Source organism: Silurus meridionalis, chromosome 10 (genome assembly GCF_014805685.1).
Source record: "Silurus meridionalis isolate SWU-2019-XX chromosome 10, ASM1480568v1, whole genome shotgun sequence".
Lineage (NCBI taxonomy): Eukaryota > Metazoa > Chordata > Actinopteri > Siluriformes > Siluridae > Silurus > Silurus meridionalis.
In genome coordinates this window covers 9,958,964-9,975,272 of record NC_060893.1, presented here as the reverse complement: position 1 = coordinate 9,975,272, position 16,309 = coordinate 9,958,964, and the positions used below count along the sequence as shown (strand labels likewise).

At 34.9% G+C, this 16,309-nt stretch overlaps 1 protein-coding gene across 1 annotated transcript in view; it reads left to right on the top strand.

Moving 5' to 3' along the window:
- grm8b (glutamate receptor, metabotropic 8b) overlaps window positions 1-16,309 on the top strand; it is a 127,043-nt gene that overhangs the window by 69,859 nt on the left and 40,875 nt on the right. Inside the window, exon 4 of the mRNA XM_046858990.1 lies at window positions 16,026-16,161. Coding sequence (XP_046714946.1) covers window positions 16,026-16,161 — 136 coding nt within the window. The remainder of the gene's footprint in view (window positions 1-16,025; window positions 16,162-16,309) is intronic.

The following is a 16,309-nucleotide window of genomic DNA, read 5'->3' as shown; positions in this document are numbered from 1 at the left end:
TCTGTCTGACAGTTGCCAAGACGCTGAAAACTATAAAACAGTTTGTGAGGTAAATGGTGTATATGATACACTACCTACAGTGAACATTTATTTTGTCTCAGGCTTTTGTCAAACCATTTTCTTTACACTTAACATTTATTCAAATCTAACTCTGTAAGATGTCTCCTAATTTTGGCCTATCTAGGTGATGTTTCTCTGTTAGATGATATGGTATTTTTTGTTTGTCAAAATAGCTTTCACTTCTGCCTCTCAAAAATTTTTAAAGAAAGGGTTCTTTCACCAATTTATCCTTAATTTGCACTTTCAGCTGTCTGTGAACTTCTCCTTTCGGGAGTTTTGTTGGTGTCACTAAATGCAAATGAGCAATGGCATACAAGAGCTTTGCACTTTACAGGTAATTGCATTCATCAACATATCCATGTGAGTATGTGGGAAAAAAAATACAAATAATAATAATCAAAGTTGTGTAGATTTTGTAAATTTGGTCAGGAATATTTTGTTTGGTTTGGATGACAAAATCATTCATAAAAATATGACTAAATATATATATATATATATATATATATATATATATATATATATATATATATATATATATATATATATATATATATATATAAATGAGGCCCTCTGGCAACCAGTGAAATGAAAATCAAAACATCACGTTTTCTGTGAAAATATTGAAATGAAAAAGATTGTTAAACTTTGTTTAATAAGCCATTGTTTTTGACAAGCTGTTTTCATTAATAAGCATTTGTGTCACTATTTAATGGGTTCTGTGTCACATGGTGGTTAATATCAGATTATTCAGATACAGTGCTTTATTTTTTACTTAAATGGTGTTTTATTTGTGAAACATTTTTTACTCTGTAGTAGTTTGAGTATGAATAATGTACCCACTGAACCAACATTCAATTAAAAGGCAGTCAGCTGTCGCCATCCAAAACAATGCTTACTATTAGTAGGATATTTAAGGAACTATTACCAGAATACCTTATTAGAAATTGTGTTAAAAACTGTCCTTAATGGAGTGGATATATTTTTTCTGGTATACACTTGTACTTAATTATTTCATTTCAGCTGATTTAAATTGCTACACTCTTTAAAAAAAGGAAAACAAAATTGAGTGTCCACATCCTTCCTGTAGGATTTTTGGCCAAAAGGGAATTGTATTGTAACATTGTAATCAGTACATTTTATGAGTCATTCACTTGCACCTTTTGACTATAAATGCCACATTCATAACACTTTGGTTTGGCACAATTGGAACACATCTTACAACCATACTCTTGGATTGTTGCTCAGCAACCACCGTCAGCATGCAAGGTGACTCAAACCTGTGCTAACACAAGCTATTTATCTGAACCTGACCTTGAGTTTATCTCAAGAAAAGAGCAACATATGCTGTGTAGTTTCACAGAAACAATGCAGCAGCATTGTATGAAGCACCCAGTAGTCATACTTGAGTAAAATATACCTTACCGAGTGGTGACTCAAGTAAAAGTTTAAAAAGAAAAGAAAAGAAAGGAAAGGAAACCAGCCCACTTAGCAAGCAGGTTTTAAGTACAGCTGAGCTATACAATGTGATTGAAAGCCTATTATTAAATAATATATATTACATAAATATTACCTTTTTTCAATAAAAAAGTCTCAGTGATTCTATAAAATGATTTATGGAGCATGATGTGTGAATTGCATATCAATGGACTGGCCTCCCATTTACATTGTATTCTTGCCTTTCACCAAATGTTCCTGCTTAAGGTTAAAAATCCGATGTGACCCTGACCAGGATAAAATGGCTACCGACAATAAATCAATAAATCTAGTTAGAGTCTAGATAAGAAGATTATATCTGTAAACATTTATCCACAGAATGTGTTTGCTACATTTTCCACTATAAATGCTGTGTAGTATTTTCCTCTTTGTAGCAGAAACCATTGTTTTTCATCCAGGCAACATTCAAAGTGGCTAAAGTATTATAGAATGAAACTGTAATTTAGGTAAACAAAATGAGTTCATTTATTTTATTGCTGTAAAAAAAATATATTTTTTTAATCAATTATTAACTAAATAATTACTGCAGGAGGACAGCACAGAAGCTGTTACAGTACATATATAAATGGTCCTATTACACACATGTACTGGCAAAAGAAAAAATAAAATTCATGTTCTGTTTTTTTTTTTTTTTTTTTTTTTTTTTTTACATGGCAGTGAGGTAAGCTGTGAAGTTAGTGTAGCATTAGATCTGCCAAGATGCTGTGTTGTAGTTATTTTTCCTGGATATATTATAAATTCCTGTCTCCTTTGCTACAATGGGCTATCAGTTCTTATTCACAATCAGTGCACTGATTGGCCATTCGAGAAATTGTTCGATAATAATTTTAGAGATTGCAGCAAAAGAAATTGCATGGTTTTTTTGTCTCACTTGGAATCTGTCAAAACCTTTTTCTTGAAATTTGTCAATACCGGAGATGCCCAAACTAGGGCCACTGCCAAAGTTGGCCAGTGATGATGTTTGATTTGGCACTTTCTTGCCATGTATGAGTAAAGAAAAAACAGGAAAAAGGCCACTAGCACAGACTTTTATTTCTAATGTAACATTCAACAAAATATTTGTATAAAATTTTTTAAGCTGCAAAAAAATTTTTGTATCGAAAAATAAGGACCAACTTCATGTCTTTTATTGGAGGTCACTGATATTAATAGCACATGGCTGTATTTCTTATAGCTTGACTAGCTCGATTAGGCATTAAACTCTATTGAACTATTAATGGAAGCGTTTCTGTTTCATTAAAATTTTCACTGATATATATAGAAAGATTATGTTTATTATTTTTTATATTTTACTTTGGAAAATTGTGATTACAATTACATTTTTTTTTACAAAGAATAAATGAATATTGTCAGCTTCTTTTAACTATCAGTTATTCACATAGGTACACTTATTGCAGGAATTAAATGGACTGAAATGGACTCTAAATGGAATATTTATTCAGTGCAGCTGATCTTGATCATCACTTGTGGATGCACCAGTAGATTATTCACTTCAGAGTCTCACAAAATGCAATCATCAGTTTTGAACATCTTTTAAATATTTTAGACAGATAGCTAACATGAAACAAGATGAATACTATAATGTAATGTATATTATATTATATTAGACATAATTCAATCATCTAAATGAACAGAAGCCCCAGTGTGATAATGTGTTACACAATCTTTCATCATTGATTATTTTGCTAAGATTCTGGTGCCAGTAAGCTAATTAACTTGGTTGTTATTTTGTGCAGTCAATAAAGACATTTAGCCAGCAATGTTGTACAAATTTCTCAAGTTAATCAATTAAAACCTGTTAGTACATACAATCTGTTTCCCTCATCTAGATACACTTTATGACCAAAAGTTTGTGGATGTCTGTTCATTTATACTCATATGTCCCTTTTGTACTTCTCATTTCAGATTTAGCCCATCCTTTGCTGTTATAATAACCAGTTTGAAAAAACAAACAAACAAACAAACAAAAAACATTGTAGACAATTATGTGCTTCTAACTATTTGGCAATAATTTGGGAAAGAACCTAATAAACTCCACTCAGTGCTTCACCGATGCAGGCTAAATGCAGTCAGTGCTGAAAACAAATAACTCTAACAATATATACTAGATTTGGGCAGCATGGTTGCAAGTAGCATTACTTTTCCACATCTCCATGTGACATAGTTTCTGAGTTCAGGCCACTGTCTCTAAGCTGTTTTGCATGGGTTTTTTCAGGGTTGTTTGTTCTCCATGTGCCAGTGTGGAATTCCTGGCCTCATAGGTTTACTCTTACCACCAAAAAATATGGTCAGATGTATGAAGGAATATGTGGCCACTGCAGTGGAGTCTATAGTTTTTGGGTCCACCACAACTTTGGCCATTAAAAATAGTTAAATCAAAGTAATAACAAATATAACAGCTTATGCACTTGCGTTCATCATCTTACAGTTTCATATGGCTTCAACATCACAAATCATAAATCTTTAGTGATTTTCAGCCCATATGCTACACTCAGTCAATTACCAAACTTGTAAAATATAAATGTGAATGTAAATATATGATGTTATATATAAAAAAGACCTTTAATGTGTTTCTCAGGAAAAGGTGCAGTAAGTTACCTAGGTGCCTGAGGATATATTTTGCAATGGAGCTAAAAAACTTTTTTTTTTTTTTTTTTTTTTAATGTATAAAAGTAAATATTTCACACAAACATTTAAACTTAAAAAAGTCAAGTAGAAATATTTCTAAAACCCACTTCAGCTGTAATACATAGCAAATATATTACTTTACTCCAAAGAGTCCAGTATTATGCTAGCATTACAAAGCTCATTTTATAGTGCATAGAATTGTGTTTGAGTTATACTTTAACAACAGAGCCTAGAAACAAATAAAGGAAATATAGCCTATTATTCTTTAGAATGATTAAAATGGGGCTACTATCCTTGGGTTTTGGGTTACTTTCAGTGCAGGGTTTGCATCTTCCCCCTGTATCCTTAGGGGTTTCCTCTGATCTTTCCAGTTTCCCTTTCACTGTTAAAAAACATGCTGGTTGGTGAATTGCCTCTATTAGTGAACGAGTGGCTGAATGTGTGTGTGTGTGTGTGTGTGTGTGTGTGTGTGTGTGTGTGTAAGAGCATGTTATGCTGCAATGGATTGGCATCTTTTCATGACATATTCCTTCTTCATGCCTAGGAATTCCCAGGTTTGGCTTTGGATTAATCATGATAGTGACAAGGATAAATTAGTTACTGAAAATGAATAAAAACATTTATTTTTTACAGCAGTATTTTTTAACTGTGTTGAACTGCTTATTATAAAAGTGTGTAAGCAATTTTAGCCAAGTGATGAGTCTTGGGTGGCACTCTGGAAAGGCTTGATATCTCTGCTGGAGTTAATTGCAGACACTTTAATTTTGGTGGTGTGGAAAATGCGATTTTTTCCCCTGTACATTCATTGTAACGATAAAATCAGAATTGTGCAACAAAGACGAATCACATAATTCTGCAGTCACAATGTTATATTATATAATGTTGATATCACCCTCACTGTGTTAATAGAAATTGGTTCATAATTGTATATTTTTGTGTTGGGAAATGCTTTTTAAACCTGCTTTGTTGTCATTTCAATAGTTATGGAAATACAAGATAGAGATGTAAAACTTTGGGCTGCACTGAATGAATTGGATTCATTTCATCTTGTTAGGGTTTATTAATTTTAAAAGAGAACCTTAAAATCTTTTTTTTTGTTTCACTGATTCAAACTTGTTTTCTTTGAAACACTCATTGCATTAAATTGTAATGGTGTTGTTTGAGGGAAAAAATGCATATATGCAAGCCTTCAGTTGCAAAAGATAAACACAGATGACGACATTAATAGTGAGTAATAATAAAAAAAAAGATTACAAACAAATCAATATTCTTAAAGAATAACATTTTACACCTTCGTGTTTATGCAAATGTCTGGTCAATTATATGTTAGGTAATGAGAATACATGAAAAAATGGGAACAATAATAAGACATCAGATCTCGGGTACATCTGTGCAGCACGCTTGTCAGGAGCTGTACTCATTCAGGAATGGAGTGTCCGTTCAGCTAATAGAGATTCAGAGCTAATGGTTTCTGCGTGTATGTAATGTCTACCTGTCTCACTTCACAAAACCCCTCAGGCAGCATATATGACTTTGTATCATTGTTCTGGGCTGTGACATGTTTAATCAAGATGATAAGTCTTTGTGCAGTTTCATTAATGACTAGCAGACATAGTGCTTTGTGGGTGTAAAGAAATTTCTTATATGTTTCATCAAGTATTTGGCTTGAAACCACAGTGGCAGTCATACATAACCCATAGGAAGGACTTTTCTTATTTTATTTAAGACTTAAAGATTAAAAAAGGAAATAATTGAAACCGCAGAGTAGCTGCTTATGTACCAAACAGGTTAAACACAAGGGGAAAAAATTCAAAGATCTTTAATGAAAGTTGTGCATTTAAACTGGTGCAATATAAAATCGTCATTTCTATACCAAGTGTTTGTGATGTCTTTCTGCCTGGTTCTGCCAAACATCTGGGGACAGGGATGATTTGAATGATAAGTTGAAGTGTGAATGACCAGGTGGCATGCTGTTGTCTCAGGCTGAATGCTGGTTTCATTATGGCACTAATTTGTTGCACCTGGGTGAGTCGAATAGATAAAATGTGCTGTGCATCACTGGAGCCAATCAGGCAAACAAAGCAGTAGCAGCACACTGCATATTAACAGATTTAGCTGTGCTACAGAACAATGAACAAAGAAGTTTAATTACAGTTTAATTACAGAAAGCAAACTTACTTCAGTTTGATTTCATTACATTGATCGTGTAGAAGAAAAGGTGACAATATTTAATATTCAAGTGAACTGCAAGAACAGAAGATTAATGGTAGCAAACACAAGGAAACATTAAACATGCACTGTAAACTGCAAAGCCATTGTGTGTTTTAACTGCTAAACAATTCTTCCATTGTGAGTTAATATATAATAATATAGGCAGTCTTAGAATCACTAGTGTGACATTCTCCTTCATGGCTGCATTTAATGTCAGGTAACCAAAGATGTATAGTTGTGGCATAGACAAACATTTTGGTTTAATTATGAATTTAAAAGCTGCCACTACTATGCTTCTCTAAAAGTTGTGGTGATTGATAAAAGTAAATTGTAAATTCTGTCATGGAGCACACAATCTGTTTCAGAATTCAGACCAAGGTTTTACTGAGATCATTTCATGTTGTGTGATAGTTACAGTGTGATACAGAAAACCAGCTTAAATTATAAAAGCGATAACAGAGAATAAAGCGTAAGAGCAAAATTAAGTTTCTATCATATTAAATTGCTTCTTTTTAGTTTAGGTACTTACAGAGAATTTACTTAATAAAAATCTAAGAAAAAATAAGATAGAATAAGATATAATGATTACATGTTAATGGTGACAAATGTGTCACCTGTAGTTATTCTTCTGTTTAACCTTAATCTTCTTTGAACCTTGTTAAAATATGGCTAACAAAATATATGACATTCCTGTCAAAATAGAAGTCAACTCAATGTTTGATTTTAAATACGTAATATAAGTATTCTAAGGAAACATTTTTGTTTTAACCGGATATAAACAGAGCTCCCGTTTTTGAGTGAGCTGTGTCTTTTAAATGCAAATAGAGTCATGTACAGTAAACAGCAGTGTGCTTTTTAGAATGTCAATACTGAATGCGTGCTGTTATTCTAAATAAGGGACACAGAAAAATTATGAATATGTGGAAAGACATTAATGGCATCAGTTTCTGCATTAGCGATATGAATGCATTTTCTGTCATTCTGAGGCTATGAAAGCAGTCTGTCCTGGGTGAAAATTGTCTCTACACCCACTCAAGCCTTTTTTTGGGCATGTGTAATGGAGATCAATTACATCGCTAGCTTTTTCCCCAAACATGTGGAGAGGGTAGTTTGTGTGGAAGATGAGAGCAAAAGCTCTCATTTTCTGATCCTACACTTTAAATCACAGGTTTGACACCAGGAAGTGGTTTGAATAAGATTTTCTAGCATCCCATATCTTAGTAATAGTGAGAAAAGAGATCACAGCCTTTCGTAGTGCACATTTTGAGTACAATCTGGTTGGTTTTATGAAATAAAAAGTACATCAATTCTAATGTTATGTGGATATAAGGTAAGTTAAATTTATTTGTAAATGTTGATTAGAAGAATTCTGGGTCTCATATTCATAGTCTGTATTAATAAAGTCAATAATGTTTGAGAAATGTAAACATTTAAGCTTATGTTATGCAGCGACATAACTCGATTTTCTGGACATTTTATCTAGAATATGCAGATTACCTGCATGTAGTTCATGGCCCCAACATTTCTCGGTAGTAGAACCGTGAGACTGTTTTATGTATATATATATATATATATATATATATATATATATATATATATATATATATATATATATATATATATATATATATATAAAATGCCTTTAAACACCCACACTTTCTTTTAAGTCTGAAAAAAAAAGAATAGTAATCAAGGATAGAGAATGTGTACAGAAGAGAAATTTTGTTTTTCCTTTTATATGATCTAACGCAGGAGTCTTCAACTGAAAATCCTTGAGGTCCAGTAAATGAACCCTCCTCGCCAGCTGAGGTCCGGATAATTATATACCTAAAAACATGAATTGATGATGTTTGCCAGACTAAAGAAATTCGTGTAGACATTTTAATTGGACACATTATAAATGAATACATAAAAGGAAAAGCTAAAGTGCTCTTGTTTCTGCTGAACCGAGATTACAGATCATAAGTAATTAACGCATACCTCAATGGTTAAAAAAACGGAAATCTCATCACATTTTAACTTTACACGTATTGTCTTTACCTTACTAAATGTATCTAATCTAACATTGCTCTCTTCTATACATTATTTTGTATTGATAAAATATCAACAGCAAGATCATTCAGAAACACAAACACCGACTTTCCGTATTTTTGAGAATGCCGTTGTTTTTTACTTACTGAAAGTTTCATCTTTTGCACATTTCTCTCTGCTGTCTTCACTGCATGCTCAACTGCATGCCAGATCGTAGAAACAGTGAGTATAGTAACTGTAATAGCGACCCGTGGCGGCGTAGGACAGCTCTACTGAGCCCACCTTGATGTGTCTGATACAAATTTGGCATATATTAATTTGATTATGTGAAAAGGCTTCGCGGTCCGGCCGGATACATTTTGCAGTCCGGATTCGGACCGGAGTCCGCCAGTTGGTGACCCCTGATCAAACACATAAAAGAACATTTATTAATAAAATGTGATGTATAATATGATGATATATGAATGCAAAAATGGCATACAGGAAAATAACATCTAATTAAAATATAGTATTTTGATAATACTGCTAGTGCTAATATTGTGGTGGTCTACATTGCTATTGAAAAACCTTTTTTTTTGACACTCAAAGAAAAAACTTGCACCAACAAGAAGCATGAACCACCTGCAGATAATTTGTGTATTTGCAATGGAGAACACTGAAAATCAACTTAATCTGCTGTTTGTTCCATGTTGGCATACATTTAACACTCTACAAAAAATATGTTAAAGTTTTTGACTTAAATCACTTATGCAGGAAAACCTGTATGCTTGAATGGTCCTGAAAGTAAACATCAACAACGTAAAAGATTTTATCCTACCAATATGGCTTTCATTCTCATTATCTGTCTTCTTATAAATAGATGGATTCCACTTTATTGACATTAAACAATACAAATCATCAGCAAGCAAATGCAGTTTAGCGAACAGAATGCAGATAGTAGCAGATATTTTCTGTGGTTAAGCTGTTCGATGACTAGTAGATGGGCACCAATGATGTGTTGGCTCACTATCTTTTGCAGGGCTTTTCTTTCAGATAGCACTGAGCAGCCGTTCCACACTGTGAAACAGTTTGTCAGGATGCTCTCAGTGGTGTTGCGATAGAGACTTGTTAATATCTGGGGAGACAAATTAACTTTCTTCAGTCTCCTCAGGATGTAAAGATGCTGTCCCGTCTTCTTAGCCAGCACTAAAGTGTTTGTGTGCCAGGATATGTCTACAGAGATGTGGAACCCTGAATATGTACAAATAACACTTGACCTAGTACAGCCCCTTATTTTGCATTTTTGTTCTGACACTATGATCTGGCAGAGCATGCAACTGCTATGCTTATGGCTAACATTAAGAAGGTATAGTTAATAGTAACTTTTCTTTTTAACATTTCGTTCTTGAAGTAAGTCTTATTCAGTGTACTTTGTTAAACTGATAAGACTTGGATTAAAATGACTTATTAATTTATAAATAATGTCATGTATATAATATACAGTAGACTTTGAATGCCATTGCATATTTATTGAGTGTATTCAGAGATCAAAGATACGTTTCAGCTGTGGATACAACTGGCTGACAGTAGCTTTGAATTGAATACTGTTACTCACATGAACTAATGTGCGCACACGAAAAATCGACTTAAGCTCAAAGTTGGAATAAAATGTAACTTGAGCATGCAACTTTGCACAACTCTATGAACAACGTTTGTGTCTGTAGTTAATGCCTGAGGCATGAATACCAATGTGTTATATGAGGAATTTATTCTGCATATTTTATTGGTTTTTTTATTGAGTACTGGTCCCTATTTAAATAAATAAATGTTAATGCCATCAAAGAAATGCATTTTCACCACAGCAGTGTGTCTCTTCTAGACCAAATACATCTTTCCACAGCAATTAGATGTGAGCGGTTAATCTAAAGCAGAAGCAGGCAGAGTTTCGTCTCCATTGTGGCATTAACTTGCTGTCTCTCCACTTCAAAGGTGCCAGTCATCCTCAGGCAACACTGCAATTTATGATGGCAAATGCTGTCACTCCTCGCTAAAAAAGTTTCTCAGTGCCACTGTAAACATAACTCAATTTTATGAGTGAGAAAGAAAATAGTAGATTACTTAAGGTCTGTTATTTTGTTATTGCTAAGCACTATATCCCGATCAGCCACAACATTAAAACTAGTCACAGTTAAAGTGAAAGAGATTGATTATTTTTGTTATAATGGCCCCTGTCAGTGGTGGGATATATTAGGTAGCAGGTGAGCAGTAAGTTCTTGAAGTTGACACATTAGTAGAGCAAGCCTAATGATCTGAGCAACTTTAACAAGGTCTAGCTTTTGATGGCAAGATGTTTGGGCTGGAGCATCATCAAAATGCAGGACTTGGGGTGTTCTCAGTATTCAGTGGTTAGTACCTACCAAAGGTACAGGATTATGGGCACCCAATGCTCATTTATGCCTGTTGGGACTGATGGCCAGCTAAATAATGTGCCCTGCCACACTGCAAAAATTGTTCAATAAAGGTTTGAGGGACATGGCAACTCTGATTTGACCTTAAAACTTCCCAAATCTTAATCTGATTAAGGATTTTTGGAGTGTGCGGGACAAACAAGTCCAATAGATCAGTGGTCCCCAACCCCCGGGCCATGGACCGGCACCGGTCCGTGGGTCAATTGGTACCGGGCCGCACAGAAAGAATACATAACTTACATTATTTCTGATTTATTTATTACCTGATTCTGAACGATGTTTTATTTTGGAAAATTACCAGATTCTCTCTGCCACATCTGTCTATGACTCACTCTTGATGCATGTCATGGCGCAAAAAAGGTTGGACCTTAAAACATTGCACCTTAGAGGACTTAAAGGATCTGCTGCTCAGTACCAGATACAACAGCACACATTCAGAGGTCTTGTGGAGTTCATTCCTTGATGGGTCACAGCTGTTTTGTAGTACAACATTCATGAAGGTTTTAATGTTAGTTGGTGCTTGATATTTACTATATTATGGATGTAAATTAGATGAAGAAATTATTGCATTTATAAGAGAGTTAAGGACCCAACAATGAGAGCTTGGCAGTATCTTAAAGTCAGTAACCATTGGGCCACTGCTGCCCTATACCTGATAAATCGTGTCGTTATTATTAAGCAATTTTAAAGAAGCTAAAATTCTCCTATCTTTCGCTAATAATAACTGCATACATCCTATATTGTATGCTGTCTTTTGATGTAAAACATTGCGTAGTCATGGTCCTTAATATGTGGTTCTACTTTCTCTGACACAGGAATGTTTGTATAACCATTTCAGCCTCTGCTTGTGTTTTGTTTTTTCTGTGTTGCATTCATGATGTGCTAAGCGTGTTTGTGCACTGGCTTGTGCATGTTACGCTAGTGAATGGTTGGTGCTGTTTACATGCTACACACAAAGCCCTCTGCTCCCACGCTTCCTAACAAGCTTTTGCAAGATGGCTATTTGTGTGTGTGTGTGTGTGTGTGTGTGTGTGTGTGTGTGTGTGTGCCTGAAAAAGCCATATTGTCTAGCACATTTCTTACTTCTAGAGAAATGTGTCTTGTGTCTGCTGCCCTGTACTATAAAAAAAAACAAGCAAACAACATGCTTGGTGAAACAGAATAACCATCAGGTGTTTTTCTGCTGTGACGTGTTGAAGTGTGGCTTCAGTTGATAGTGTTGAAATATTTGGCCTCTTATCTGCCGACCTTCAGCATCACGCAAAGCAAGATCCATTTTGTGTATCTCATGAAATAATCATGAATCAGTTATGTCTGTTAAAGCCAAAAATGATGAAGTAGTATCTCCCAAATGTGCACATCACTTATTTTTCCATACTTATATAGGAAAAAAGGAACAGTCAGGAAGTCATTAAAAATAGTTTGGTTGAATAAACATTATTAAAAAGTGATCCTTTCCCAAATAGATATTACCACATACTGGTTATGTACCTCATTTTTACGTAACTGTCTGTTATCATGTCTCTTACAGTTTGATTCTCAATTTTTATATTTAATTATTTACACAGTGAAGAATGCATGATGATGTAATAATCAAGGAAAGAATAAAATATATCATATCAGCATATTAATAAATAATAAATAGAAGCACAGTGGAAAACGTGCTGGTTTTGCTTCTGAGCTTGCGTTAGTGTCTGTGTGGCGTCTCTTGTGGATGTTCAAATGGGTTTCCTCAGGGTTCTCTGGTTTCTTTGACTGAATGTCTACAATACATTGTCCTTACATGTGAATGAGCAGGTGAATGTGGGTGTGCATAGTGCATGAACAAGTGTCCCTCTTGCCTGTCACGCAACATTCCTGAGATTGACACCAGCTCCACCTCGAATATGACCAGGATTAAGTCATTACTGAAGGAGTAGGAAGTAGGAATGAGAAATCAGTTAAAGTATTTTTTAACCCTGACTTTTAAACAAGGCCCAATTACTTGCCTTCCACTGTATGTGTCATGTTTCTTAAATTGCATGACCCTTAATCAAATTTAGAATTAATCATAACTCATTGAATTGCAAAACCTTGCAACTATGTGTTCAAGTGTGCACACTGTCAGCTCGTTCAGGCTCATGGGAAATTAGAAGAATCGTGCTTGACTTGAGGACACCATGATTGGTTCTATTTTTTTGCGTAGGTTCTTGGTAGGCTGTTTGTAGATAGTTGGCTGTGGCATGCATGCTCATGAAAAACAATATGCCTCCAGCGCTCTTGTACATGTTTGACACTGATATCGCTCTGGCATATAGTATTGTGGTGAAGCCTCACAGCTACATGTGCACATTTGAGTTACATAAGCCTATATTAAAACAGTGACAAGTGACAGGCAGGCTTTGCGATGTGTCTTTCAAGTTAAAATAAGTGGGTGAGCCATGTGGCAGTAGCTTACCGAGGGCAAACCTGAGGACTAGACCATAAGCCATCTATTCATACAACTAGATCATACAAATTGCATTTTGTTTACTCCACAAATCCCAATGGGCCATATCACAGATCTTAAATAGGTTTATGCTCGCCCAACATTACAGCTGTAATTGCAATGCTCTTGCATAATGATGACGGAGATGAAAAACAAGGAAGAAGAGCACTAGCAGATGAGCATGCATAGACACAAAGATTGGATCTTATTTTTGAAAGGTGGCTATCTGTTCAGCATAATCACTAGTGAAGAAAAAAAAAGCAACCACTAACAGTGCAGGAAAAATTGCACTGGAAGAAAGGAGACCCCACAGCAGTTCATAAAATAGACTTGTAACAAGCCGTGATAGGCTTCACTGGTGAGATGAGTTTTTGTAAAGCTGACAGTACAAAGCTAATGGTGTAATCTAGTGTTAGGGAGATGATATAAAGTTATTGTGGCCATATGTTTAACACTAAAGATTGTTCTGTCTCCAAATTAGAGAGACATTAAGAATAATATAAAGAAGTATTTCTGGGGGGAAAGGATCAAGAGAGTGTTACCATTATTATTATAAATGTAAGAACATAATATATTCTAGACAATATATACATTTTGTAACTGTTAATGATGTAGCAGATTTAGTTTTATTTCATTAGATTTTTGTTTTGTTTTATGTTGGCATGAGCTAAAAATATTGTTCATTCCTAAATGGATTTTGCAAGTACCATTTGTAATTGTTTGACACACCAACAATAGGCTATAATAATAGGCTATAATATACAGTTATTCTATTATTATCATCTCAGTTTCAAACTTAAGTCACATTGGAGCATAGGCATAGATTAGCAACATCCCACTCATCTCAATTCACAGCTTCTTCTTAAATTGTGTATTTAACCTTTTAATTGTTCTGGTTCTGATTACCTTTGGCTGATAAAGCATGGCTTACGTCCACTTCAAAACGATCATAATCTAATGAAAATGTTTACAGTTTAAAAGAGAATGTAGCAGAAAACAGAAGGCTGTAAGCGTGAGCATGAACAGCCGTGCCACAGAGATTTTGTTCCTCTAGGCAAGAGGCTTTGCCACCCCACCTGGTGCGTATGCACGTGGCTTCACTGCAGTGTTTTCCACAGAACAGACGGTCAGAAGCACAAGCACGCACACAAATTACAGCATGCCAGGTGACAGGACCTAAAATGATGCAGAATATAACAGCAAAGTTAAACTATTGATCAACAACTGACCAACAAGCTGAGATGTAGCATTAAACAAAATAAAGTTGGGAGGCTATCATACTTGACCTCTGCTATAGATTATAATCTAGTGAATGTTTAGGGTAAACCCATAATAAGCATTATATGGATAACAACATACAGTCTAGCAGCATGTTTCAAGCTATTTTTTAAACACACAGTAATATGTTGCTATGTTCTCCCACAATTCCAAGAATAATAATATCTTAAATTGCATGTAATTGGCATGAAACTACCTGATTGCAATTGGAAAATTTTTTTTTTCTCAGTCTTTGATATTTCACAGTGTTACGCATTTCTGATGTATGGACATTATCTACTGTTTAATACTCCGTACTTATTTCAATCTTTGAAATATATTATCCAACAGAAATGATTCTGTAGATAATAGACCCATGTATATACTTACACTTTGGCTTAGTTTTGCGGGAAATCTATTGCAAATATTTTCAGTTATTTGCAATAAAAAATGACATGGAAAATATTAAAATAACTTCTCTGCCCCCTGACCAGAGGGCAGTGTGATTCTTGTCTAAGTGGGCATACATTTAGTGCTTGTTACAATTCACATATTTGAACACAATGAGTAATAAAAACTCTCTGAAATATCAAGAAGGTGAGCAAATCAATGATTTATACCTATCAAATAGCAAAAATGATAAAAAATCACTCAAAAAAAAGGGTTATTCAATATTTGAATGGAATTAAAAACACAAGCTGTGATTGAGGAGTTTTCCCAAGATCAACAACATTTGTTGCCATATCCTTGTTGATATGGATACGCTGCATATAAATGCTCTGAAGGATATCTGTGCATAATCTCTGTATCTTAAACATTTTTAAAGGGGAGTTTCAGTTTGTCAGAATGACATTAGGCTGTGTAAATTAGGAGTTAAAAATGTTATGTTCTCAAACACCTTGGGCAAGGTGGCATTTCAGATGTTTTTTTTATCTAAACACATTTATTCTGGATAGCAAAGATAACACCGAATTTGTTTGTTCATCTCTCTCTGTATCTAATTTGGATTGCCTGGTGTCCTTGTTAATGGAATCAGACTTTGAGGTTGTCCCTCTCCTCTTTTCTCTCTCTTGCTCTCTTTTCCTTCCTGTCTCCTTCCTGTCTCTTTGTCTTTCTCTGTCCCCATTTCTATATCTCTTTCATCCTTTCTTTCTGTCTATGGCTGTCACTCTCTACGCCTCTCATCTTACACAATTTCATTCTCAACATTCCATTATCTCCCCTCCTCTATTCCTCCTACTCTCCCTCACAACCTCCTGTCTGCCTCCACCCTCACTTTCCTGTGCACATCATTCTCTCTCATTTACCCAATCTTTTTATTCTCTCTCTCTCTCTCTCTCTCTCTCTCTCTCTCTCTCTCTCTCTCTCTCGCTCTCTCTCTCTTCACTCTTCCCCTCTCCTCCTACCTCCCCTGTCTCTTTCTCCCTCAGGTGGTGTGTGCATTGCACAATCTCTAAAGATCCCCAGAGAACCCAGACATGGAGAGTTTGACAAGATCCTCTCGCGCCTGCTTGAGACTCCCAATGCTCGTGCTATTATCATGTTTGCAAATGAGGATGACATCAGGTACACCTCTCAGTTATAGTTTTCCTCTTCTTTCAATCCGGCTTTGGTTAATGCAATCCCAGGTGGACTCAGTATTTTGAAATCTTAATTAAAAAATGTCATCTTTAAATGACCCAAGTATGGATGTACCATATGTGAAGGAATACTT